The 26220-nt window shown below is 39.3% G+C and overlaps 1 protein-coding gene across 4 annotated transcripts in view; it reads right to left on the reverse strand.

Annotated features, from left to right (window-relative positions):
* SDCCAG8 (SHH signaling and ciliogenesis regulator SDCCAG8) overlaps positions 1–26220 on the reverse strand; it is a 246594-nt gene that overhangs the window by 213163 nt on the left and 7211 nt on the right. For all 4 annotated transcript variants that reach the window (XM_043568299.1, XM_043568296.1, XM_043568298.1 and 1 more), the window contains exons 2-5: positions 21381–21539; positions 20130–20215; positions 16889–17002; positions 5370–5495 (exon numbers count right to left, since the gene is read on the reverse strand). In XM_043568299.1, the coding sequence (XP_043424234.1) occupies positions 5370–5495; positions 16889–17002; positions 20130–20215; positions 21381–21539 (485 nt within the window). The remainder of the gene's footprint in view (positions 1–5369; positions 5496–16888; positions 17003–20129; positions 20216–21380; positions 21540–26220) is intronic.

Consider the following 26220-nt stretch of genomic DNA (forward strand, 5'->3'; position numbering starts at 1 on the left):
TAGAAAAATTCCCAGAAATATATAAACTACCAAAATTGAAACAAGGAAGAAATAGAAAATTTGAACAGACACATAACCAGTAAAGAAACTGAATCAGTAATCAAAACCTCCCAACAAACAAGAATCCAGGGCCTGATGACTTCCCAGGGGAATTCTACCAAACATTTAAGGAAGAATTAATACCTATTCTTTTGAAACTGTTCCAAAAAACAGAAATGGAAAGAACCAAATTCACTCTATGAGACCAGCATTACCTTGATTCCAAAAAAGACAACCCCACTAAAAAGGAGAATGACAGACCAATTTCCCTGATGAACATGGATGAAAAATTCTCAACCAGATACAAGCAAATTGAATCCAACAATACATTAAAAGAATTATTCACCATGATCAAGTGGGATTTATTCCTGGACTGCAGGACTGTTCAATACCCACAAGTCAATCAATGTGATATACCACATTAATAAAAGAAAGGATAAAGGGGCACCTGGGTGGCTCAGTCTGTTAAGTGTCTGACTTAGGCTCAGGTCATGATCTCACAGTTTGTGGGTTCAAGCCTCGTGTTGGGCTCTGTGCTGACAGCTTCGAGCCTTGAGCCTGCTACAGATTCTGTGTCTGCCTCTCTCTCTCTCTCTCTGCCTCTTCCCTGTTTATGCACTTGCTCACTCTCTTTCAAAAATATATAAACAAACATTTTAAAAACTAAATAATAAAAGAAAGGATAAGAACCACATGATCCTCTCAATACATGCAGAAAAAGCATTTGACAAAATACAGCATCCTTTCTTGATAAAAACCCTCAAGAAAGTAGGGAGAGAAGGAGCATACCTCAACATCATAAAGTGCATATACAAAATACCTATAGCTAATATCATCTTCAATGGGGAAAAACTGAGAGCCTTCCCCCTAAGGTCAGGAATAAGACAGGGATGTCCACTCTCACCACTGTTTTTCAACATAATACTGGAAGCCCTAGCCTCAGCAATCAGATAACAACAACAGAAAATAAAAGGCATACAGACTGGCAAGGAAGTAATCACACTTTCACTTTACAGATGATACTCTACATGGAAAACCTGAAAAACTCCACCAAAAATCTACTAGAACTGACATATGAATTCAGCACAGTCTCAGGATATAAAATCAACTTTGAGAAATCTGTTGCATTTCTATATACCAATAATGAAGCAGCAGAAAGAGAAATCAAGGAATTGATCTCATTTACAATTGCACCAAAACCTATTAGATACTTAGGAATAAACGTAACCAAAGAAGTGAATATCTGAATGCTGAAAACTATGGAACGTTTCTTAAAGAAATTGAAGAAGACACAAAGAAATGGAAAAACATTCCATGCTTATGGATTAGGAGAACAAAAATGTCTGTATTACCCAAAGCATTCTACACATTCAATGCAATCCATATCAAAATAACATCAGCATTCTTCACAGAGCTAGAACACAATTCTAAAATTTGTATGGAACCAGAAAAGACCCCAAATAGCCAAAGCAATCCTGAAAATGAAAACTAATTCCAGACTTCAAGATGTACTACAAAGCTGTAATCATCAAGAAAGTATGGTACTGGCACAAAAACAGACACTTAGGTCAATGGAACAGAATAGAGAACCCAGAAATGGACCCACAGATGTATGGCCACCTAATCTTTGGCAAAGCAGGAAAGAGTATCCAATGGAAAAAAGACAGTTTCATCAGCAAATGGGAAAACTGGAGAGTTACATGCAGATGAAACCTAGACTACTTTCTTATACGATATGCAAAAATAAACTCAAAATGGATGAAAGACCTAAATGTAAGACAGGAAGCCATTGAAGTCCTAGAGGAGAAAACAGGCAGCTACTTCTCTGACTTCAGCTGCAGCAACTTCTTACTAGACACATCTCCAGAGGCAAGGGAAACAAACAAACAAAAAAAAATGAACTATTAGGACCTCATCAAGACAGAAAGGTTCTATAGAGCAAAGGAAACAATCAACAAAACTAAAAGACAGCCTGTGAAATGGGACAATATATTTGTAAATGACATATCAGATAAAGGGTTGGTATCCAAAATCTATAAAGAACTTATCAAACTCAACACCCCCCCCAAAAAAACTAATAATAATCCAGTGAAGAAATGGGAAAAAGACATGAATAGATACCTCTCCAAAGAAGACATCTAGATGGCTAACAGACACATGAAAAGATGCTCAACATCATTCATCATCAGGGAAATACAGGTCAAAACCACAATGAGCGACCACCTGACACCTGTCAGAATGGCTAACATTAACAACTCAGGCAACAACAGATGTTGGCAAGGATGCGGAGAAAGAATCTCTTTTGCACTGCTGGTGGGAATGCAAACTGGTGCAGCCACTCTGGAAAACAGTGCAGAGTTGCCTCAAAAAATTAAAACTAGAACTATCCTACGACCCAGCAATTACACTACTACATATCTATCCAATGAATACAAAAATGCTGATTTGAAGGGGCACATGCAACCCAACATTTATAGCAGCACTATCAACAACAGCCAAATTATTGAGAGTCCAAAAGCCCTCATGAATAGATAAAGAAGATGTTGTGTATATATACAATGGAATATTACTCTGCAATCAAAAAGAATGAAATCTTGCTATTTGCAACAATGTGGATGGATCTAGAGTGTATTATGCTAAGAGAGATAAGTCAGACAAAGACAAATATCACATGATGTCACTCATCAGTGGATTTAAGAAACACAACAGATGAACCTAAGGGAAGGGAAGGTAAAATAAGATAAAACAAGAGAGGGAGGCAAACCATAAGAATCTTTTTTTTTTAAGTTTATTTATTTTGAGAGAGAGAGAGAGAGAGAGAGAGAGAGAGCATGAGTTGGGGAGGGGCAGAGAGAGAGGGAGAGAGAGAATCCCAAGCAGAGAGAGAGGGAGAGAGAGAATCCCAAGCAGGCTCTGTGCTGTCAGCATGGGCCTGACATGGGACTCGATCCCACAAACCACGAGTTCATGACCTGAGCTGAAACCAAGAGTCGGACACTTAACTGACTGAGTCACCCAGGCGCCCAACCATAAGAAACTGTTAAATACAGAGAACAAACTGAGGGTTGCTGGAGGGGAGGTAGGCGGCAGGATAGAACAAACGGGTGACGGGCATTAACGAGGGCACTTGCTGGGATGAGGACTGGGTGTTACATGTAAATGATCAATCACTAAATTCTACTCCTGAAACCAATACTACACTACATGTTAACTAACTTGAATTTAAATTTAAAAACCCCTCTGAATTATAGCACCATGCTTATGTTGCTGAAATGCCTCATTTCACCTATGCAAGCAAAAAGGAGTAAGCAGTGGGGGTAGGGGTGCCTGGTTGGTTCAGTTGGTTGAAAATCTGACTCTTGATTTCGGCTCAGATCCTGATCCCAGGGTTGTGGGATCGAGCCCTACGTGAGGCTCTGCACTGAGTGTGGAGCCTACTTAGGACTCTCTCTGTCTCTATCTTTCTCTCCCCCCCCCTCCCCCCGCTTTGCCCCTCTCCCCAGCCTGAGCCCTCTCTCTCTTAAAAGAAAAAAAAAAAAAAAGCAGTACGAGTAGTAATTCTATATCTACAAAGTAACAGACGACCAACGTTAAAACAGACATCAAGGTCTCCTGACATATCTGCAACAATAATTTTGATCGTCTGCATTATATTTTAGTTCATGTGAATGTTAAAACATAACTCTCCACAGCTGTGTTTTTTCCATAATTAAGGCTGCAATTGACTTCAGCTAGCTTCCTTTGTTCATGTAGCAAAGCATGTTGCACTTTTACCATTGTCTCCTTCCCCTTTGGTGTTACTCACTTCTCTGCCCTCTGCTTCACTTGTCTGCCTGATTTCCTTTCTCACTTCACTTCCCCCTTCTTCGACTTCCTTGCCACTGTATAAATACTGAAGACTGAATAATCAAGTAGCTGTTTGCTAAGTGACTGCATATTGGGAAGAAAACCAAAAGAATGTACTAATTTTTTAAAATGAGTGAATTCTAAGTACTTTTTATATGGCTATATCACCTTCAATTGACATTGAATAAGCAATTAAGATGGAACTTTTAACTACTAATATTGATAATAAATAATATAACATAATAATATAAACATTAAGAAAAAGCCTTCCAGGGAAGGGAAAACAGCTGACCGCAAACTGAAATGTACTGCAGAAAAATAACCTGAAACACTGATCAGCCCACTTTGTCATTCAGATTTAACACAATCAGCTGCCTCTAAATAGTAAATTCAACACAGACCTCAAGGATTACAAATGAAACATCAGGTCAGGAAAATTTTAAAAACTTCAAAGCCAAAAATTAGAGGACACCTAGGTAAAACATTAAGACACGCATGTCTTTTTCTTAACAGGACGGATTTGCTAATGATGACTAAGCCAAAATCCACTGTAAAGCTGCAGCAGGCAAGTATTAAAACTTCCCCATGGAACCCTGACTTTGTTTCAAAAAGCAGAGCAAGCTGTGATTAACTGTGTCCTACAGCAAAAGCGTAAGTAAAAATTTTAAGGTGACAGTACCTCTGAAAAGTCATAAGGAGGTACTGAGTTTAAACACTACTTAAGTATCATCACAAGAATTTTGTGTCCTAGAATTATAGAGATCCTCGAATCCACTGTTGTGCAAAATATGGCACATGCATCTTTGTGACTCAAGGTCTCAACCCAGACCGACTGCATCAGACTCTCAGGGGATGGCACTCAGGAATCTGCACGGTCAACAAATATCTCAAGTGATTGTCACTCACATGAAAGATTAAGAACTGCTAATATAGCCGAATCCTCTCCATTTGCCAATAGACAGAGGAACATGAGGTTAAGCCATGTTGGAAAACCCTGTAAAATCACTCGTTAACCCGCCTGTTAGGGGCAATGGGAAGACTAACATGCTGATCCCTGGACCCTCGGGCCAGGGTTCCTTCTGCTCCTCCATTCTGCCAATCAGACTGATCAGAATTCAGAGCATGACTGGAACTCTTAGGGAAATACAACAGAAATCCAAGCTCCAGTTATACAGTTTCTGGATTTAACAGAGTCCCTCCTATGTAATGCACTTCCTGCTTCACCCTGCTATTTCCATATGGAAGAAACATCAACGGTGTGCTCAGGGAGGAAACCAGTGTGGATATGAGGCATTGCTACATCATTTCATTTGAGGATTCGTCCCACCACGGCGAATCTTAATTTTTGAGGCCCAAGCGAGCAACGGCAGAGTACATGTGCCAAATTTCAAGTGGAGGATTTCAGCAGTTCGGAGGCTGGTCGGGGAGGGTAGGAAGGAACGTTCAAACTAAAATATAATTTATGGTTTAAAAACAATGCTCACAGATGCATCCAGAAGTGTTTGTTCCCTCATTGCTTCCTCTTGTCTTTGAGATTTCAGCTCTTGTTGGAGACTTTCATTTTCAAGCACAACTACTTGTACCCTGTTTTTCATTCCAGAGAGTTCCTCCTGTAAAAAGCAGAAACAAATAGCAAATGCATTAAGCATTTTTAAGCACTGTTAATTGCTGTTTACTAAATGATCCAACATGCTATAAAGCATGGAAAACTTATGCTCTCTATCCATTTTCTGAATTATTATATTTAGAGAAATAAAGCAACTCAAACATTAGCTAACAAACAAACAAACAAACAAAACAAGAGGCTAGGGAATACAGTAGAGGGTCTGCTAATGGCCGTATCACAGAAATGTGTGATTTCTGACCATTTTTTTGTAGGCTTAAGAAAGGCTTTAATTAAAGGGCTTATCTAAAAGACTTTTAAGAATAAGGTAGACTGCTGAAAAATAAGATATATTATTATTCATGCTCAAATACTAATAACTTGTTGCACCCCAGAGTGATTAAATAGATAACAGGACTCTGAGACAGAAAGGCATGGAAAGTTGGAATAGTTATCCATGAATTGGTAGCCAGATGGAGGGAAATTATGAGTGACATAGTTTGGCAGAGAGTTCTTTAAGAGTGCTTCCTTAGCCTGGTGAGGAATAGTACAAATGATTACAGATAAATAACAATTAGAATAGCTATTGAGTGGCGTCTCACCCTCTGAAAAAAATGTCACAAAAAAAATCAATGCAATGATGGTACAATATTTACCTTAATCTTCATTACCAGTATAATAAAAAAACATATTAAGCAATATATGCAAATTCTATTTCAATTATTTTATTCAGAAAAAAAACCCAAAAACCAAATCTGAGCTCGAAAGCTATAATTAAAAAAACATTGCAGACTGGCAATTTTTGGTCTGGCATATAATGAGCTTGGAAGACATTATTCTCATCTTTACAACAAGAGAAAAGCTGAACAAACCAAGAAATCAACCACTCTTCTGAAATCCGTCAGAGAACTGAGGTCACAGGGAAAACTTCCATCCACGAAATTTGAGAGACAGACCAGTCTCTGAGAATCACAACCTACCTGAGCAGAAACTTCCAGGGAAACCAGTACCAGGAGAGGGAAAGGTCAAGTGCGATTGGTGAAATGCCAGAAGCTCAGGGTGGACAAGTTTGAGAGTTAAAAATGCCAGAAGGACGCAGTCTAAAGGACCCAGAAGGACCCAGTCACAGTTTTGTGAGTTTTATCTTTGGGACACTACCAGGTTCTTACAGTAAAGACTAGAGACAAATCCCCTCAATCTTCTCTAGTAGGAGAGGAAAAATAGCTACCTTGAAATATGCCCAAAGCATTCTATTCTTAGAAAGGCCTGCCTCGAGAGAAACTATTTTACCAGAACCTAAACAGCTAGGGCTTTTCAGAACCTACATGACCTGAGGGAAGGGAAATACCCAACTCCAGCTCACTCAAGCCTTCTCACTGCACACACGTTAGATGAGAGGGTGAGGCCACTTGGGTGGCTCAGTTGGTTAAGCATTTAACTCTTGATTTCAGCTCATGTCATGATCTCATAGTTCGTGAGTTGAAGGCCCACGTCAGGCTCCATGCTGACAGTGCAGAGCCTGCTTGGGATTCTCTCTCCCTCTCTCTCTCTGCCCCTACCTCCATGCATACTCTCTCTCTCTCTCTCTCAAAATATATAAATTGAAAAAAAAAAAAAAGATGAGAGGATGACTGAGAAGCACTTGTGAAGGTCAAAGCTAAGGGGCACAGACTCATTAAAAGATGGAAACCTAAACATACGACTATAAAATGCCTCCCTTGCTCCCACATCTAACCACCACATCAAAAGGGTGTCTGTAAAATAACAAAGGAATACAGTAAAATTACACATCTCAGACTATATTTAAGAAGAATTCTCAAGGGAAGCCCAAAGATAACAGGGGAGACATAAACCAGGACACTAGAGGAAATTTTAGCCTCTGACACCTATAATAACACAAAACAGTAAACACAGCCCAACTCCTACCAAGAAAAGCATAATATCTCACACTAAAAAAACTATTCCCTCAGTTCCTTCTACTATATCATGTCCAGTATTCAACAAAAAATTAGAAAGCACATGAAAAGACAGCGCAGTTTCAGGAGACTAAGCAAGCTCAGAACAAGACTTGAATATGGCAGTGATCTTGGAATTATGAGATTGGGAGTTTAAAATAATTATGATTGATACGTTAAGTGTTAAAGGGTCTGATGGGAAAAGTAGACCACATGCAGGAACAGATGGGCAATATAAGCAGACATGGAAACTCTAAGAAAGAATAAAAGTGCTGGAAATCAAAAACACTGTAATGGAAATGACAAATGCCTTTGATGGGCTCATTAATAACAGACTGGTCACAACCAAGAAAAGAATCAGTGAGCTTAAAGAACTGCCAATAGAAACTTCCCAAAAGAAAATACAAAGAGAACAAAGAATGAAAAAGACAGAAGAGAAGATCCAAGAAATGCGGGACAATTATAAAAGGTGACAAAAGGGGAAATATTTGAAGGAATAATGACCTAGAATTTTCCAACATGATAGTCACCAAACACAGATCCAGGAAGCTCAGAGAACATCAAGCAGGATAAAATAAACAATAACAAAAAAAAAAAAATCGGGGTGCCTGGGTGGCTCAGTCAGTTAAGCGTCTGACTTCGGCTCAGGTCATGATCTTGTAGTTCATGAGTTTAGGCCCTGCGTCAGGCTCTGTGCACAGAGCCAGGAGCCTGCTTTGGGTTCTGTGTCTCCCTCTCTCTCTTCCCCTCACACTCTTGTCTCTCTCTGTCTCTCAAAAATAAATAAATGTTGGGGCGCCTGGGTGGCGCAGTCGGTTAAGCGTCCGACTTCAGCCAGGTCACGATCTCGCGGTCCGGGAGTTCGAGCCCCGCGTCAGGCTCTGGGCTGATGGCTCAGAGCCTGGAGCCTGTTTCCGATTCTGTGTCTCCCTCTCTCTCTGCCCCTCCCCCGTTCATGCTCTGTCTCTCTCTGTCCCAAAAATAAACATTGAAAAAAAAAAAATTTAAAAAAAAAAAATAAATAAATAAATGTTAAAAAACAATTTTAAAAAATCTATACCTATGCATAGTATATTCAAAGTGCAGAAAGTCTATACCTATAGAGAAAGGTATAGGGGAGCTCAGAGAACATCAAGAAGGATAAAATAACAAAAAAATCTACACCTATGCATATCACATTCAAAGTGCAGAAAATCAAAGACAAACAGAAAATCTTCAAGGAAATCAGAATTTTTAAAAAAAAGCAACCTTACTTACAGAGAAGATAAAAATTATATTGGACTACTCTTCAGAAACCATGTAAGCAAGAAGACAATGGAATGAAATATTTAAAGTATTAAAAGGAAAAAAACCCCACCAACCTAGAATTGTATATTCAGGCAAATTAACCTTCAAAGGTGAGGGGGAAAATAAAAACTTTCTCAGATAAATAAAAATTGGGGAAATTTGTCTTCAGCAGACCTGCCTTGCAAGAAATGTTAAAAGAACTTCTTCAGAAAGGAGGAAAATGATACAACTTATAAGATCAGGTCTACAGAAAAAAAAGAAAGAGCATTTGAAAAGGATTATATGCTGATAAAATATTTTATTTTTCTTAATATTAACTGATCTAACATATAACAGTTCGCTCAAATCACAGTAGTAGCACTATATATAGTGATTACAGTGTATGAATAATTGAAATGAATGCCAGCAATGTTGTAGAGGACAGGAGGGAGGGATTGGAAACACTCTCTTACAAGGACCTTGCCCTACCCATGTAGTGGTATAGAGCTATTTGACAACAGCCTTTGATTATTGATCAGTGTGACTGCAAACTCAAGGGCAGCTACTTACAAAAGCAAAAATAGTTCACCTGGTATGCTAAGAGAGGAGAAAAACTGCAATCATATAACATACTCACTTAAAACCAGAGAAGGCAAAAAAAGAGTAGAAGAGAAGGAAGGAAAGAAAGAAAGAAAGAAAGAAAGAAAGAAAGAAAGAAAGAAAGAAAGAAAGAACAAACAAGGGCAATGAGTAGAAAACAGTAACAAATATGGTAGATATTATCCAACTATATTGATACCCAACTATATCAGTAATAACTTTAAATGTCCATGGTCTGAATACACCAATAAAAATCAGAGACTGTAAGAGTGAATGACAAACAGGACACAAGTATATGTTGTCTATAAGAAGTCGACTTTAAATATAAAGACACAGATTGATTAAAGGTAAATGGATAGAGAGAGATATACCATGCTAACACAAATCAAAAGAAAGCTGGAGTAGCTACATTAATTTCACACAAAACAGACTTCATACCAAATAAAAATATAAGGGATAAAAAGGAGCATCACACAGTGATAAAGGGGTCAATTCTCCTAGCAGACATAATAATCCTCAACGTGTTTGTGTCTAACAATAGAGCATCAAAATACACGATACAAAAACTGATAGAGTTGTACAGAGAAACAGAGGAATCCACTACTTAAGCTGGAGATTTCAATACCCCTCTGTCAATAACTGACAAGACCCAGAGATCTTGCAGATTGGCAAAATATCAGTAAGAATATAGTTGAACTGAACAGCACCATCAATCAACCAGATCTAATTTGGCATTTACAGAACACTTTATTCAACAACAGAATACACATTCTTCTCAAGCTAACAGAACATTTCACCAAGACATACCAATCACATCCTGGGTGTAAAAACACACCTTAACAAATTAAAAAGAATAGAAACCGTAAAAAGTATGTTCTCAGATGACAGTGGAATTAAACTAGAAATCAATAACAGAAAGAGAGTTGGAACACTCCCAATATACTTGGTAATTAAACAACACTTCTTAATTTTTTTTTAATGTTTATTCATTTCTTGAGAGAGGGGGAGAGAGCTAGAACCAGGGAGGGGCAGAGAGAGAGAGAGGGAGATACAGAATCTGAAGCAGGTTCCAGGCTCTGAGCTGTCAGCACAGAGTCCAAGGTGGGGCTTGAACTCACAAACTGCAAGATCATGACCTGAGCCAAAGTCGGATGCTTAACCGACCGAGTCACCCAGGCGCCCCTAAACAACACTTCTAAATAATATACAGGTCAAGGACAAAGTCTTGAGGAAAATTTTAAAATATTTTGAACGAAATAAAAATGGAAATACAACTAATCAAGATTTGGGAGATGCAACACAAGTAGTGAAAAACATTAGAAAAGAAGAAAGATTCCAAATCGGTAATCTAAGCTTTTGTCTTAGGAAACTTTCAAAAAAGGGGGAGCAAATTCAATCCAAAGAAGATATAATAAAAATTAGAGTAGAGATCAAAGAAATTAAAAATAGGATAAATAAGGAAAATAGGAAATAAGATACCTAGGAATAAACCTAACCAAAGGGGTGAAAGACCTGTACTGTGAAAACTATAAAACATTGGTAAAAGAAACTGAAGAGGACACAAAGAAATGAAAAGATATTCCATGCTCATGGATTGGAAGAACAAATATTGTTAAAATGTCTATAGTACCCAAAGCAATCTACACATTTAATGCAACCCGTATTAAAATACCAACAGCATTTTTCACAGAGCTGGAACAGACAATTCTAAAATTTGTATGGAACCACAAAAGCCCTCAAATAGCCAAAGCAACCTTGAAAAAGAAAAGCAAAGCTGGAGGCATCACAATTTCGGACTTCAAATTATATTACAAAGCTGTACTGATCAAAACAGTATGTTATTGGCACAAAAACAGACACATAGATCAATAGAGCAGAGTAGAAAACCCAGAAATGAACCCACAGTACATGGTCAATTAATCTTTGACAAAGCAGGAAAGAATGTCCAATGGGGAAAAGACAGTCTCTTCAATGAATGGTGTTGGGAAAACTGGGCAGCAACATGCAAAAGAATGAAACTAGTCCACTTTCTTACACCAAACACAAAAATAAATTCAAAATGGATTATTAAATATCCAAATGTGAGACCTAAAACTGATAAAAAAAAAGTCCTAGAGGAGAACACAGGCAGTAACCTCTTTGACGCTGGCCATAGCAACTTCTTTCTAGATATGCCTCTTCAGGCAAGGAAAACAAAAGCAAAATAAACTATTGGGACTTTATCAAAATAAAAAGCTTCTGCGCAGTGAGAGAAACAATCAACAAAACTAAAAGGCAACCTATGTAATGGGAGAAGATGTCTGCAAATGACATCTGATACAGGGGTAGTATCCAAAATATATAAAGAACTTATAAAACTCAATACTCAAAAAACAAATAATCCAATTAGAAATGGGCAGAAGACATGAACAGATATTTTTCCAAAGAAGACACACAGATGGCCATCAGACACATGAAAATATGCTTAATATCACTGACCATCAAGGAAATACACATCAAAGCTACAATACAGAACTACAATGACATGTCACCTCACACCTGTCAGAGTGGCTAAAATCAGCAACACAAGATACAACAGATGTTGGCGAGGATGTGGAGAAAGGGGAACGCTCTTGCACTGTTGGGGGGAATGTAACTGGTGTAGCCACTCTGGAAAACAGAATGGAGGTTCCTCAAAAAGTTAAATACAGAACTACCCTAGTTCCAGCAGTTGCATTAGTAACTATTTATACAAAGAATACAAAAATACCAATTCAAACAGATACATGCACCCCAAAGTCTATGGAAGCATTATCTACAAGAGCCAAATTATACAAAGAGCCCAAGTATCCATCGACGGATGGATAAATGCATGGTATAGATACATGATGGAATATTACCCAGCCATAAAAAAGATTGAAATCTTGCCATTTGCAATGACATGGATGGAGCTACAGAGTATTATGCTATGGCTACAGAGTATTATGCTATGGGAAATAAGTCACTCAGAGAAAGACAAATACCATATGATTTCACTCATATGTGGAAGTTAAGAACAAAAAAAAAAATGAGCAAAGGAAAAAAAAAAGAGAGAGGCAAACCAAGAAACAGATTCTTAGCTATATTGAACAAACTGATGGTTACCAGAGAGAGAGGAGGTCAGTGTGGGGAGGGAGGGATGGGTTAGATAGGTGATGAGGATTAACGAGTACACTTGTGATGAGCACTGGGTATTGTATGGAAGGGTTGAATCACAATATTGTACACCTGAAACTAATACACTATATGTTAACTAACTAGAATTTAAGTAAAAACTTAGGGGTGCCTGGCTGGCTCAGTTGGTAGGGCTTATGAGTCTTGATCTCTTGGTTGTATATTCAAGCCCCAAGTGTGGCATGGAGTTTACTTAAAATAAAATTTAAAAAAAGAAAAAGAAAATACATAAAATCTTTAAAAAATACATTTAAAAAGGATATAAAAATTAATTATTAAATAAAAAATTTTAAAAATTAATAAAATATCTCTAAGCCCTTAAATGTTACTTTTATTCTGTTACTCTCTTGTTAAAACATACCAAATGCATACTCCGTCTACCTTTCAAGGCTTTTGTAATCTTCCATTTTCCCAGCTCAGCATAGTTTTAATAATTTCTAACAGAATCCTCTACTGCAGAAATTTAGAATAGATGCCTCATGGCCCCCATAAATAAACCCTATTCATCCTGAGTATATCCTTTCAGTGTTGCTGTTCTCTCTATGGAACTCTTTCACCCCACTTCTGCTGATCTAAATGATCTTACTCTTTTAAGATTGCTCTCTCCCAGAAAAATATCTCCCAAAACTCCAGCTTTTAGTACCTTCCTACTCTTATTATAATTACAGTTTATATTACAGAATACAGACTACATTATACTCTCTATAGTGTTGCTATGGTGCTCATAGACATTAGTACTCTCTTCTTGACCAGATGGTAAATTTATTACAATTTATATTGAAGGGTGGCAAAATCTGCCACCCCAAAATATGCCACTTTGGAATAAGAATTATTTTGAGCTAAAGACACTTGAAAAACAGCAAATACAAAAAGAGTGCTCTGACTTCCCCTTTTTTTCCTGAAAGCAGGAGATAAAACTCCCATGTGAAAGATGGCCTCCCCGTATCAGGAGGAAAGAAACATTCTTATCACTAGAGACAGGGAGTGGAGGCTGAGAGGCATCTGTGCAAACAGACCTCATAAAAAATAACTCATCTTCCTTTAACCTCCCCATATATTTTAGTTATGTTTCCACACTGCCTCTCTTTGTTCAACGTATAAAAGCATTTAGGTTTTGCCATTTCTTTCAGACATCATTTCCTTATGAAGTCTCCCATGTTACATAAAACTTCTATTGAAACAATCCCATTTACAATTGCACCAAAAGGAATAAAATACCTAGAAATAAGTTAAACCAAGGAGATGAAAGATCTATACTCTGAAAACTATAAGACACTGATAAAAGAAACTGAAAAAGATACAAATAGAAAAGCTATACCATGCTCATGGATTTGAAGAATAAATATCGTTAAAATGTCCATGCTACCTAAGGCAACCTACATATTCAAAGCAATCTCTATCAAAATACTAATATCATTTTCCACAGAACTAGAATAAATAATCCTAACATTTGTACAGAACCACAAAAGACCCCGCATTGCCAAAGTAATCTTGAGAAAGAAGAACAAAGCTGGAGGTATCACAATCCCAGATTTCAAGAAGTTCTACAAAGCTACAGTAGTCAAAATAGTATGGTACTGGCACAAAAACAGACACATAGAACAATGGAACAGAATAGAGAGCCCAGAAATAAACACACCTATACACTCACGTAATCTATGACAAAAGAGGCAAGAATATACAACAGGGAAATGACGTCTTGTCAATAAATGGTGTTAGGAAAACTGGACAGCTACATGAAAAAAATGAAAATGGACCACATTCCTATACCATACACAAAATAAACTCAAAATGGATTAAATATCTGAATGTGAAACCTTAAACCATAAAATTTCTAAAAACTAAAACATAGGCAGTAATCTCTTTTATTAGCAACACGTTTATGGATATGTCTCCTCAGGCAAGGGAAACAAAAGCAAAAATAAACTATTGGGACTATACCAAAATAAAAAGCTTTTGCACAGCAAAGGAAATTACCAACAAAACAAAAAGGAAACCTAGAGAATGGGAGAAGAGATGTGCAAATGATATATCTGGTAAGTGGTTAATATCCAAAATTTATAAAGAACTTACACTACTCAACATCAAAATAAATAACCTGATTTAAAAATAGGCAGAGGGCCTGAATAGACATTTCTCCAAAGACATACAGATGGCCAATAGACACATGAAATGATGTTCAACATCACTGATCATCCGGGGGGAAAAAAATCAAAACCACAATGAGATATCACCTCACACCAGTCAGAATGGCTAGTATCAAAGAGACAAGAATCAACAAGTGTTGATGAGGATGTGGAGAAGCGGGAACCTTCATGCACTGTTGGTGGGAATGTAAATTGGTGTAGTCACTGTGGAAGACAGCATGGAGATTCCCCAAAACATTAATATTAGAAATACCATATGATCCAGTAATTCCACTGCTGGGTATTTGCCCCCAAAACTGACACAAATCCAAAAAGATATATGCACATCTCTGTTTACTGTAGCAGTATTTACTATTTACAATAGCCAAGATATGGAAGCAACCAAGCGTGTGCATTGATATATGAATGGATAAAGAAGATGTGCAGGCTGTATGTGTGTGTGTGTGTGTGTGTGTGTATACATACATATGCATGTGTACATACACACACACATATATATATGTGTATATATATATTACTTAGCCATAAAATATTACTTAGCCATAAAAAAGAATGAGATCTTGTATTTGTGACAACATGGATGGACCTAGAGAGTATCATGCTAAGTGAAATAAATCAGACAGAGGAATACAAATACCATATGATTTCACTTATACACGGAATCTAAAAAACAAAATTAAGAAACAAACCAACAGCCTCTTAAATACAGAGAGGTGGTTGTCAGAGGAGAGGTGGGTAGGGGGATGAATGAAGTAGATAATGGGAATTAAGAGGTGTAAACTTTCAGTTATAAAATAAGTAAGCCACAGATATGAAAAGTATAGCTCAAAGAATACAGTCAATAATATTATAATAATGTTTTATTGTGACAGATGGTCACTACATTTATTGTGTTGAGCACTGAATATATGGAAGTATTCAATCAATATGTTGTACACCTGAAAATAATATAATATTGTATGTCAGTTATACTTCAATAACAATAAAAACAAATGTGTATACTTTCATTCATCCTGTTAATCTGCCTTATGTTAATTTAAGTCTAAGTCCCAGCTGTAAACTCTAAGAGGGTACAGATGAAGTTTTATCTCCGCTACAATATTTTTTAAGTTTTACCCACAGCATCTGAGTGATTAACAGGAGCTTATTACTGGAATGAGTCCTAGGACATTATTTTAGCCTTTCTGGTAATCCAAGAACACTGTGCAATGATGACTGTATCTGCTAAAATCAGGAACGTCTTTGTAAAGTCAAGACAATGAAATGTTTAAAGGTTTCTGAAGGCACATATCAACTTGCACCTTGGAAGAGTAACCAGAATGTAAAAAAAATAATACACGAGGGGCTCCTGGATGGCTCAGTAGGTTAAGCATCTGGCTCTTGATTTTGGCTCAGGTCATGATCTCACGGTTGGTGAGACTGAGCCCTGCACCAGGCTCTGCACTGACAGCATGGAGCCTGCTTGGGATTCTCTCTCTCTCTCTCTCTCTCTCTCTCTCTCTCTCTCTCCTCTCTGTCTGCCTGTCCCCAATGCTGGTGCACTCTCTCTCTCAAAGTAAATAAATAAACATTTAAAAATTATATATATAATACAAGATGCATTGGTAATGAATAAAAAAAAAAAAGAAAAACTAAAATGCTAACCTAGTTTGGGAAGGCAGGAAAGCTCCAATGGCATTAGTGACATTACTAAACTGCATACAGTTGAGCAATAGAACCATCTGGTGTTTTAAGCCGTAGTGGACACATTTGGTTTCTCAATCATTGCTATCAGTATGACCACAAGCCATCCTTATTCAAAGCTAAGGGAAGAACCTTCACCCTGACAATGGAATAGACTTGGTCTGCAGTTTATAGTTCCTGCTTCTGCACCAGTGCTCAGTAGGCTGACAAGGTGGGAAGATGACCGACCGGTTGTACTGTCCCAAAGCATGTGCCATCAGCTGGGCTAAAGAACATGGGGTGGAAAGCAAAAACTCTGAAACGTGAGAGCATATTATCAAAATATCAGACATAGTTATGGGCTGGGAAATTAAGCAATCATAAATGGCATGGTCAGGAGTATCATTCCCCGGCTTGGGAAGCCCCTGTAACACATCAGCCTCCTCAATCATGGAAGGGTGATAATTGTCAAATGTATCGCAATACACATAAAGACGAATAATAGCAAATTTTCACATAAGGTATCATTAACATAAACTTTAATGTAGTTACATTTAAATGTTTAATGAGAAACTTACCTTGCAGAACTTGACCTCTGCCTCTAAATGATGAATGTACTGAGACTGGTCATTGATGATCGGAACAAGATTGTGGATGGTAGGCACGTTGGCTTCCTCATCTTCTGACGCCCGCTAAGGCAAGAAACAAACAAAAACTAAGCAGGTTTGGATTTAGCAGAGACTCAGGTAATACTGCCTCCATACTCAATTTAGTACTGATGTCATATAAACATCGAGGAGATCACAATGTGGCCAATAGTGTTCGTTTCTCTATCTTATAAATTTCACATAGATAAGATTCAAGGATACCAATATCATGTGTTAAAGATGGAAAGTGGGGGGCGCCTGGGTGGCACAGTCGGTTAAGCGTCCGACTTCAGCCAGGTCACGATCTCGCGGTCCGGGAGTTCGAGCCCCGCGTCAGGCTCTGGGCTGATGGCTCGGAGCCTGGAGCCTGTTTCCGATTCTGTGTCTCCCTCTCTCTCTGCCCCTCCCCCGTTCATGCTCTGTCTCTCTGTGTCCCAAAAATAAATAAAAAACGTTGAAAAAAAATTAAAAAAAAAAAAAAAAAGATGGAAAGTGGAAGTGTTTACAAAAAGAGTGGCAAGTGGAAGAATGCTGGACTAGTCTAATTGGCTTGGGAAAAACTGCCCATTAGAGCCATCTGGAAATGGGACGTCCCGCTCAGTAATGCTGAGATAAAAGGACAATTCCCTTCAAGAAACTGCCATGCAAGAGCACTGCTGCCTAAAACTGAACAGTTGCCGGAAGAAGGGATTCTTCAGACAAGCATTTGCCGCCAGGTGGGTCAATGAGGTAAAATTCTACAAAGGAGTACATTAGCCAAACGTGGTTTCTGAGTTTTGACTCAAGGCAATTGGAGACCCTGCTGGTCTGGGGCACAGAGCCTCCAAGACTAGAGTGCTAAAGCAGACACTGGAGAAAACTCAAGAGTTCCCTTGCACCGGGAGTGCAGAGAAGAGACTTCCTGCGAACTCCTGCAGCATTCCTGAATTGACTTTAATATCATATATATCCTACTTTCTCCTTGAATGATTGTAGAATGGTTTCTAGAATCATTTATCATTCCATGACATTTTGTAAAGAAAAGAAGAAGTCAGGAAGGGAAAATGAGTGTCAACCAGATAGATGAACCCAGAGAAAGCTTGAGATCAGACACGCAGTCACTATTTCTCAGTCTGGCAGAAATTCCTGACGACAACAAAGTACCAGCTCTCAAGGCAGAATAATTAAGTAGAGTTTTGCTTCTTGGAACATTTAAGAAATTTAAAAATCAAAATAACTTTAATTAAATGGATGATCTGTTGTGAATAGAAAGCAATTCATTATAATAAAGTTATATTGATAGAAATGGGTCCAGAATATGGCAAATAAGAATTAAATATCACTCTGGGCACATAAAGGACAGTCTGTGTAAAAACAAAACAAAACAAAACAAAACAACAACAAAAAAAAAAAAAACACAAGCTAATACTCTGTAGAAAATAAAATCACCTGTATATATTTTGAAGGATTTATTATAGTCTGGATATCCACATTTCAAAAAGCCATAAAATCCTTCTCAACCGTGTCTCGATTTCACTGTCCATACAGCCCCTTATTTCCAGTATGGCATACGGGTTATGAAAGTGCATCTAGGGGCACCTGGGGGGCTCAGTCGGTTAAACGTCCAACTCTTGATTCCGGCCCAGATCATGATCTCACCGTTTCGTAGGTTTGAGCCCCTCACTGGGCTCTGCGCTGACCATGCAGAGCCTACTTGGGATTCTCCCTCTTTCTCTGTCCCTACCCCCGCTTGCACTCTCTCTGCCTCTCTCCAAATAAGATAAATAAGCTTCACAAATAAAAGTGGATCTAAACCTTCAAAAGCTGCTTATTATTACTGTGGCTTGTAATCCTTCCACGTGGGCTGTATACATTCCGAACGTGAGCTGCATCCTTCCACGTGGCTCCACGTACACAGACCTGTGCATCTGTAATGTACATGCTGCACATACTGCTCTGATGATACTCTTGATGAGGCTCCTCCCACTCTCCAGGTTCAATCCTGCTGCTGCTTTGTAGCTTTAAAATGCTAATCAGCGTGTCTGAGCATTCAACAGATACAGCAACTTCATCTACTAGACTTGAAAGTACTCCACCCTGTCTACTTAAGAGCATCCTCGAAGCTAGGTGGTAACAGTAATACATTTACTTAATAGTGAAATGTTGTATTAAAATTATAATTGAGAGCCATAAATATTGAATAGGCATATGTAGTACATTTCTCCAGAGTGGGAATTAAGCAGGAAGGTATGTGTCAGGCTGGAATGAAGTGTTAATATAGGGGTACGGTTATGACATTTCGGCTGTGAGTAGAGAAAGTGACGTGTCTCCATGGTTTCTAGCAAATAGCCTTGGTATCTAACTGTCACACACACTGAAAATGCAAGGTAGTTATTGCTACTATGACATGTTCTATTTGTGTCACACTTCACAGGTTCATAAAGAATTTTAAGTATATATACTCTTATCTTATTGTTACAGAAACCCTGGGAGACACAATATCCTTCTAGAAAGTACACAGTAGGCCTTAGATACACCTAAAGGCTAGACTGTTATTTTGGCCATTTAAATCTGGCCAAATCCTCTCCCTCCCTCACATCTATCCCAGGCTTTAGTGTATCATACTGCCTCAATCAGGAATAATTCACTCTGCTAAAGCAATAGCAATAAAAAACAACTTCAAACAAAAATAGAATATAGCTTCTCATTTTGTGCAGTTTTATAACCATGTATTTTAATGCATGAATTAAAAATGCAGAATAAGATTGCATACTTTGGCTCTGACATTCAAAATAGACAAATATTACAAAGGACAGCTAGATATACAATTAAGTAAATTCTAAAAATGATAGGATATCAATAGGAGCCTGTTGAAAAGGCAATGGAAGCCTATGGAAAAGGCAATTCTTTTCCATATATTGTCCCTTTTTTATATTTGCTAACAGTTGCAAAGTAAATTTTCCAAACTGTTTCCTCACTTACATGTTTCAAGCACACAATAGATTTAAAACTCAGGATTCCCTCTGCCTCTTCTTCAGCCAAAATAATCAGAGGAAAGATAATTCCTTTCAATGCTTTACATTATTAGAATGTCTTGCTCAGAATCTATCAACAAAATGTACTACTGAAACGACACTGTGGAGTTAAAACACAGAGACAATGCTCCTGTCAGGTTGCAGACGTTGATACTTACCAGAGGGCACACTTTTCGTCTTCTTGATGGAGACACCTCGCTTTCCTTAGTTGCTTGTTGGCGCAACAAAGCTTTGAGCTGATTAACTGGAGAGCAAACACAATGGTTTCATCAGCCTTACTGCAGGGGCTTATCATCACCCATCCATGCTTCCATCCACGTAACAAATATTGTTTAAACATGTTATAGGCATCAAGAACTGTGCCATGGACTGGGGATCCGAAGGCAAACATGAGAAAATCTCTACCACTTAAGAGCTAAGAATCCACCGAGCAAGAGAGATCCACTGACAGATATAAGACGATATAGTAAGTTCACATGTAGAGCAGCAGCTACACGTAGTGCTGTGAGAAGAGGAAGCGCCTAATCATGCCTGTTTTTTTTTTTTCTAATTTGTTTTTATGTTTATCCATTTTTGAAAGACAGAGAGAGACAGAGCACAAGCAGGGGTGGGGCGGAGAGAGAGGGGGACACAGAATCTGAAGCAGGCTCCAGGCTCTGAGCTGTCAACACAGAGCCCGACCTGGGGCTCGAACCCACAAACCACGAGATCATGACCTGAACCGAAGCCGGACACTCAACTGACTGAGCCACCCCGGCGCCCCAATCATGCCTGTTTTTATGGAGGAGCTAACACTGTGAAGGATGAACAGAAGATTACCAAGCAGAAAAGGGTCCGAAAAATCCCACTTGGAGGGCGTGGCATATGCAAGAGCATAGAAGCAGGGCCAGTAGGTTGGTATGCACTAGAACATGCCTTGCAAGATGGGTGGCTGGGAGGAGGACAGAAAAATGAGGCTGAAGAGGTATCTTGGAGCCTCTTAAGAAAATATTGCTAAGACACACAAAGGAATTGGGACTTCAGCCTATAGGCATCACGAAGTCAAAGGAAAAATATTAAGGAGCGCCTGCATGGCTCAGTCAGTTAAGTGTCTGACTTCGGCTCAGGTCATGATCTCACAGTTTGTAGGTTTGAGCCCCGCATCAGGCTCAGTGCTGACAGCTCAGAGCCTGGAGCCTGCTTCGGATTCTGTGTCTCCCTCTCTCTCTGCCCTTCCCCACTGGCACTCTGCCTCAAAAATAAATAAACATTAACAAAATATTCAGCAAGAGGATTACAGTAGTTGGTTTGTGTCTGAGGAAGAAAAGCCTAGCAGTAGAGCAGAGGGTGGACTGGAGTTCTTACTGTACGGGATGTAGAATATTCTCTGTGTGTCATTCGGACCAGGGCTGTTATCCATCCACACTCACCGGCATGGCTGTGTCGCAGTTCATGCCAGGCAGTCCCAGCGTCCTCATTTTCCTCATTTTCCTCATTTTCCACCCTGGGACCCGCAGCATCTTCTCCAACGGTGACATCACCTTCTCTCAGGGCACATTTCAGTTGGTGAATGCTTCTATTTGCACGTTCTGCAACAACAGCCAGGTGAGAATCAGGGCCTGGGAAGTCTGCATGCCACCATGCACACTTACCCAAAAAGACGGTTTCTAAAGAAGCAATAGTTTGTCGTACTTCATGGAAAAAAAGCAGAGTTTTGTTTCTAGCCTGCTGAAGACAGTGCTAGAGGAAGACAGAGATGAAGTTCATGGGTCGGAGGTTAGACCTGATGATCTCTAAGGTCCCTGACATCTCGGTGGTGGATATTCACTAAGTACAGCTCTATCGCCAAAGAGGATAATGGGAGATAGCTCTTCCCCACCCTCAAAGCACTAACCCCACCCCAGAAAGTGCTCCCCCCTCCCCTCCTGGAGACACTGGAGTGGGTGGGCAGAACCGGCAAGAGGGACTCCACACCAAGTTCCTGCCCAGGGAAGCCCAGTTGCCCTGTGAGCCAGATGTCCCTCCCCAAACAGGAGACAGTTGACTACCCGGCCGCGTTTTGGTCAAGACTGAAATAGGTGATGTGCTCATAGTACCAGCCTCTGCAGTACAGTCCTTCTTCTGCCCTGCTTGCTGACCACATACTTGCGGAAAGTCTCGCTTAGTGAACCTCAACACCCCTAGAATTGGAGCTTCAGCTCATTAGCACATACTTAACATTACAGTCTGAAACAAAGTATCTGAAGGCATATTACTGTAGTAGTTCATCTCTACAAATAGCCTCCCACAAATCTAGCCTCATGCCCTTGCCCCCTCCAGGCTGTAACAGAGTAAGTCAGTGACCTGCACTTGCCAATGGAATTCAGAAGTTACACAAGGCCAGACCAGGCTTCATTTCTGAAATGTCTGGTAGCTTCTGTTTCCTCCCACTTGGAATCCGTAAGCCACTAAGTAGGAAGTCTGCCTGATGGAGAGATTGTGGAGAGGCCATGTGGAAAGGAGAGGCTCTGAGACTATACAGGGAAGGAGAGGAGCCTGACCCCGCTGACCCCAGCAGGGTCTCTAGATGACTCCAGCCCCAGAGGCCATGTAACTGCAATGGCACAAAAGAGACCAGAAGAAATGCCCAGCTGAGTCCAGTCAACTCACAGATCCGAGAGATACCCAAATGCCTCCAGTTGTTGCTGCCGGCCATCAGGCCTTACAGTGGTTTGCTACTCAGCAACAGGTAACTAAAGTAATTAGGCAGTGAAATACCTACCCGAAAGCATTTTCAGCAAAGGATCCAAGACTTTCATTGAAAACAGACCTATACTGGGGTGCCTGGGTGGCTCAGTTGGTTAGGCGTCCAAGTTCAGCTCAGGTCATGATCTCACAGTTTGTGGGTTTGAGCCCCACATCAGGTTCTGTGCTGTCAGCACAGAGCCTGGAGCCTGCTTTGGATTCTGGGTCTCCCTCTCTTTCTGCCCCTCCCCTGCTTGCTCACACACGCGCTCTGTCTCAAAAATAAACATTAAAAACATTTTTTTCAAAGACCTATATTAATGACACTAGTGATGGCATTAATAATAATCCTATCCTACTTTATGGATATTTTTACAGTAGAACAACTGGAGAACCAGGCAATCGATTGGCAATTTCACTAATTAAGGTCCATGTGCTTTCTCCATTTAAACTTGTTGTTTCTGCTAATCTCTTATGATTCAATTCACTGGTTCCAATCTAGAAACCTTTAACTGTAACAAAAAGTGTTCCTTGTACGTTAGAGCTGGGACCCCGATTTCTGTCACCATTTTCATATTCTGACATTTGTATTTGAAAATTACTTTTTAATTCACTCATTGATTTACCAAACATCTACATATATCTAATATGAAAATTTATGTTAGAAAAAGATGGATTCCCATGCAAATTCACCTACATCTATTATCTATTTCAGATAGATTGCATCTAAACAATCCTCAAGGTCTTTGGAGGAGAGGAGCACCTTGGTGGCTCAGTCAGTTAAGCATCCGACTCTTGATTCCGGCTCAGGTTCTCCCAGTTTGTGAGAACGGAGTGTGCTTGGGATTCTCTCTCTCCCTCTCTCTGCCCCTCCCCTACTCATGGTCTCTGGTGCATGCTCTCAAAAATAAATAAATAAACTTAAAAAACTTAAGTACATTGAAAAAAAAAAAAAAACCAGATCCTTAGAGGAGATGGTACATTCCCTAAGAAGGAGCAACTCATAACAATGATGGTCAATGACATTCTTACTCTTCTGATCTAGGCTCTTCTTTGACAACTTAGATCTGTTTCTTCCTGTGGCCTCAGCAGAAAAGCTCCTAATCTTTGCCACCTATATGTGAACTCTAAGAGAGCAACAAAACAACTATCTTTTCATTACCAGCCATGGATGAAAATATATTTACAAACATATTCTGCAGGACCTTGAAAAACAGATTTTATTTTCTCCAAGCTCATTGATTTCAAAGTTTAGAACAGAAAAAGAGGAAAAAAAATACACTCTGTGTTACAAAATAGCTAACATAGGTTCTTCTTTTAGAGGAACTCATTTTAGTTCTTGATTAAACTAAAGAAAACAGGTCTTTCAGGTCAGGGTTCAACAATGAAATTTTATTATTAACTACACAAGAGACTCACTGCATTTATCTCTATGTTTCTCTCCACACACCAATCCTATTTCTGCACAGACCTTTCTGTGACAGGCCATCGGTGCTAAATACTAACTGAGCCTGGCTTCCTCTTACTCATCATGAGTTTAAGAAAAGCCTAGATAAGACACATTACTAGTTTCAGCAAAATAAGAAGTAGCAATAGTTTTCCCATAACTTCGGATTTCCTAAAGAGACTTGTTAATGGAAACGGAAAACCAAAGTGTTACTTGATAAGAAATTTAGTTCACAGAGCTTTAGATTTACACATGGAATCTATGAATAAAGTACTTATCTTTACTGCATCCATTAGAAAGGAAACAGAGTCTGACTAACACTAAAAGTGTGCTCTGTCAGGGGCATGTGGGTGGCTCAGTCAGTTAAGCATTCAACTCCTGATTGCGGCTCAGGTAATGATCCCAGGGTCATGGGATTGAGCCTCACGCCAGGCTCTGTGCTGAGTGTGGAGCCTGCTTAAGATTCTTTCTCCCTTTCTCTCTGCCCCTGCCCGACCCCTCAAAGAAAAGTGTGCTCTGTGGAGCTAAGAAATGATTTCACTTCTATGATAAAGAATAATTATTTATTTATACATAATATGACTAAAAACTAATAAGCTACATTAGGAAAAAGAAAGGAAATCTGGAACAATTTTGCAGTTGAAACTCTATACGTAGAGTTCTTGTAATCAGATTACAAGGGCAGCAGAGTTTCATGAGCTCTTTCAATCCCTTTCCCAATTTTCTTCTTTAATCTTTTAGAATTTATAATATTCAAAGACTACATGTTAAAATTATGCTATGAAAATAGTTATTAGTGAAATAGTGAGATACTGAAACCAATAACTATCCTGAAGAAAAGTGATATCCAAAACACGGTTTGGGTTTTTTTTTGTGTTTTTTGTGTGTGGTTTTTTTTTTGTGTGTTTGTTTGTTTGTTTTGCAATTACTGACTTCAATTATTAGGATCAGAGAGGAAGAGAAGGAATTAGCAAGAACTGCATCCTAAAACTGAAACTAAGGAGGTGACAGTTTTAAGTCATTTCAATACTACATTTCAAAACATGGGAAATGCTCTTCAATATATACACAGCAATGATAATTATACAGTGTAACAGACAAACCGAGTCAGTCCTGAGGAAGAATAATGCTTAGATGACTTAAAACAAATGAAACCCTATTGCTTTTCGGCTGCAACCACTGTAACTGAAGGCCCCAGAATCTTTACAAGGAACACTACTCCCCACATGCAGTTATCTGCTACCCACCACATTAGACAGGAGGCGCCAGTTATCACTTCCTGTCCCATTACTATTGGGCACAACTTTATCTATCTATAACCGAGAGACAGAAAGAATACTCCTTTCCTCTTCTCTCCAGAGAGGACAGGAAGAGTATTTCACGCTGCATCCTGATTTCAACGCACCAGCCATGCCTTGAAAATAAACTTAATTATGAAGACAAACACAAACAGGACCTCTGAGTCCTACAGAGTCACGTGAACATAAAGGTAAGTAAATAGTATTTCTGGGGGTGCACTGTCCAAACATCAATCTGTACAAAGAGACCCGAAAGTGAATGAGCTGCTGACTGTTGGCCAATTTCAGTCTGTCTTCATCATTCTAGTAATCCAGTTCCCTCCCAGCTCACCAGCAGGTCTCTCTTCACCAAGGTGTCTTCACCAAGACAAAGGAGTCCCAGGCTAGGAAGGATCATCACTTGTAGACCCACCATGAATTATTAATGTCTGCCTTATCCATCTGCACAGGGAGATGTGAACAAGAAGTACTCCAGTGACAGGGAGGGGGGACCGCACCCTGGGTAGTGCCCAGCTGTCTCTCAGAAACCATGCAACAGACCAGAGCTCCCTGGGACTTAAGATGCACTGCACTCCTCTAAACAAGCTCAGACCAGGGCAGACAAGCAGAAAAACGAAACCACATCAAGATAAGAGATACATCTGTCTGTCCACCCTTGACTGGACCTCAGCTGGTTCAGAAGATTGTGGTCACTGTTCACCTGGGGACTGACAGGTAGGGCAACCAAGATAAGAACAGCATAATCCAAAGTCAGGCAGAGCCAGATCTGGAAATGGCAATTATGATAGTGAAAGGGATTAA

Source organism: Prionailurus bengalensis, chromosome E4, assembly GCF_016509475.1.
Source record: "Prionailurus bengalensis isolate Pbe53 chromosome E4, Fcat_Pben_1.1_paternal_pri, whole genome shotgun sequence".
Taxonomy (NCBI): domain Eukaryota; kingdom Metazoa; phylum Chordata; class Mammalia; order Carnivora; family Felidae; genus Prionailurus; species Prionailurus bengalensis.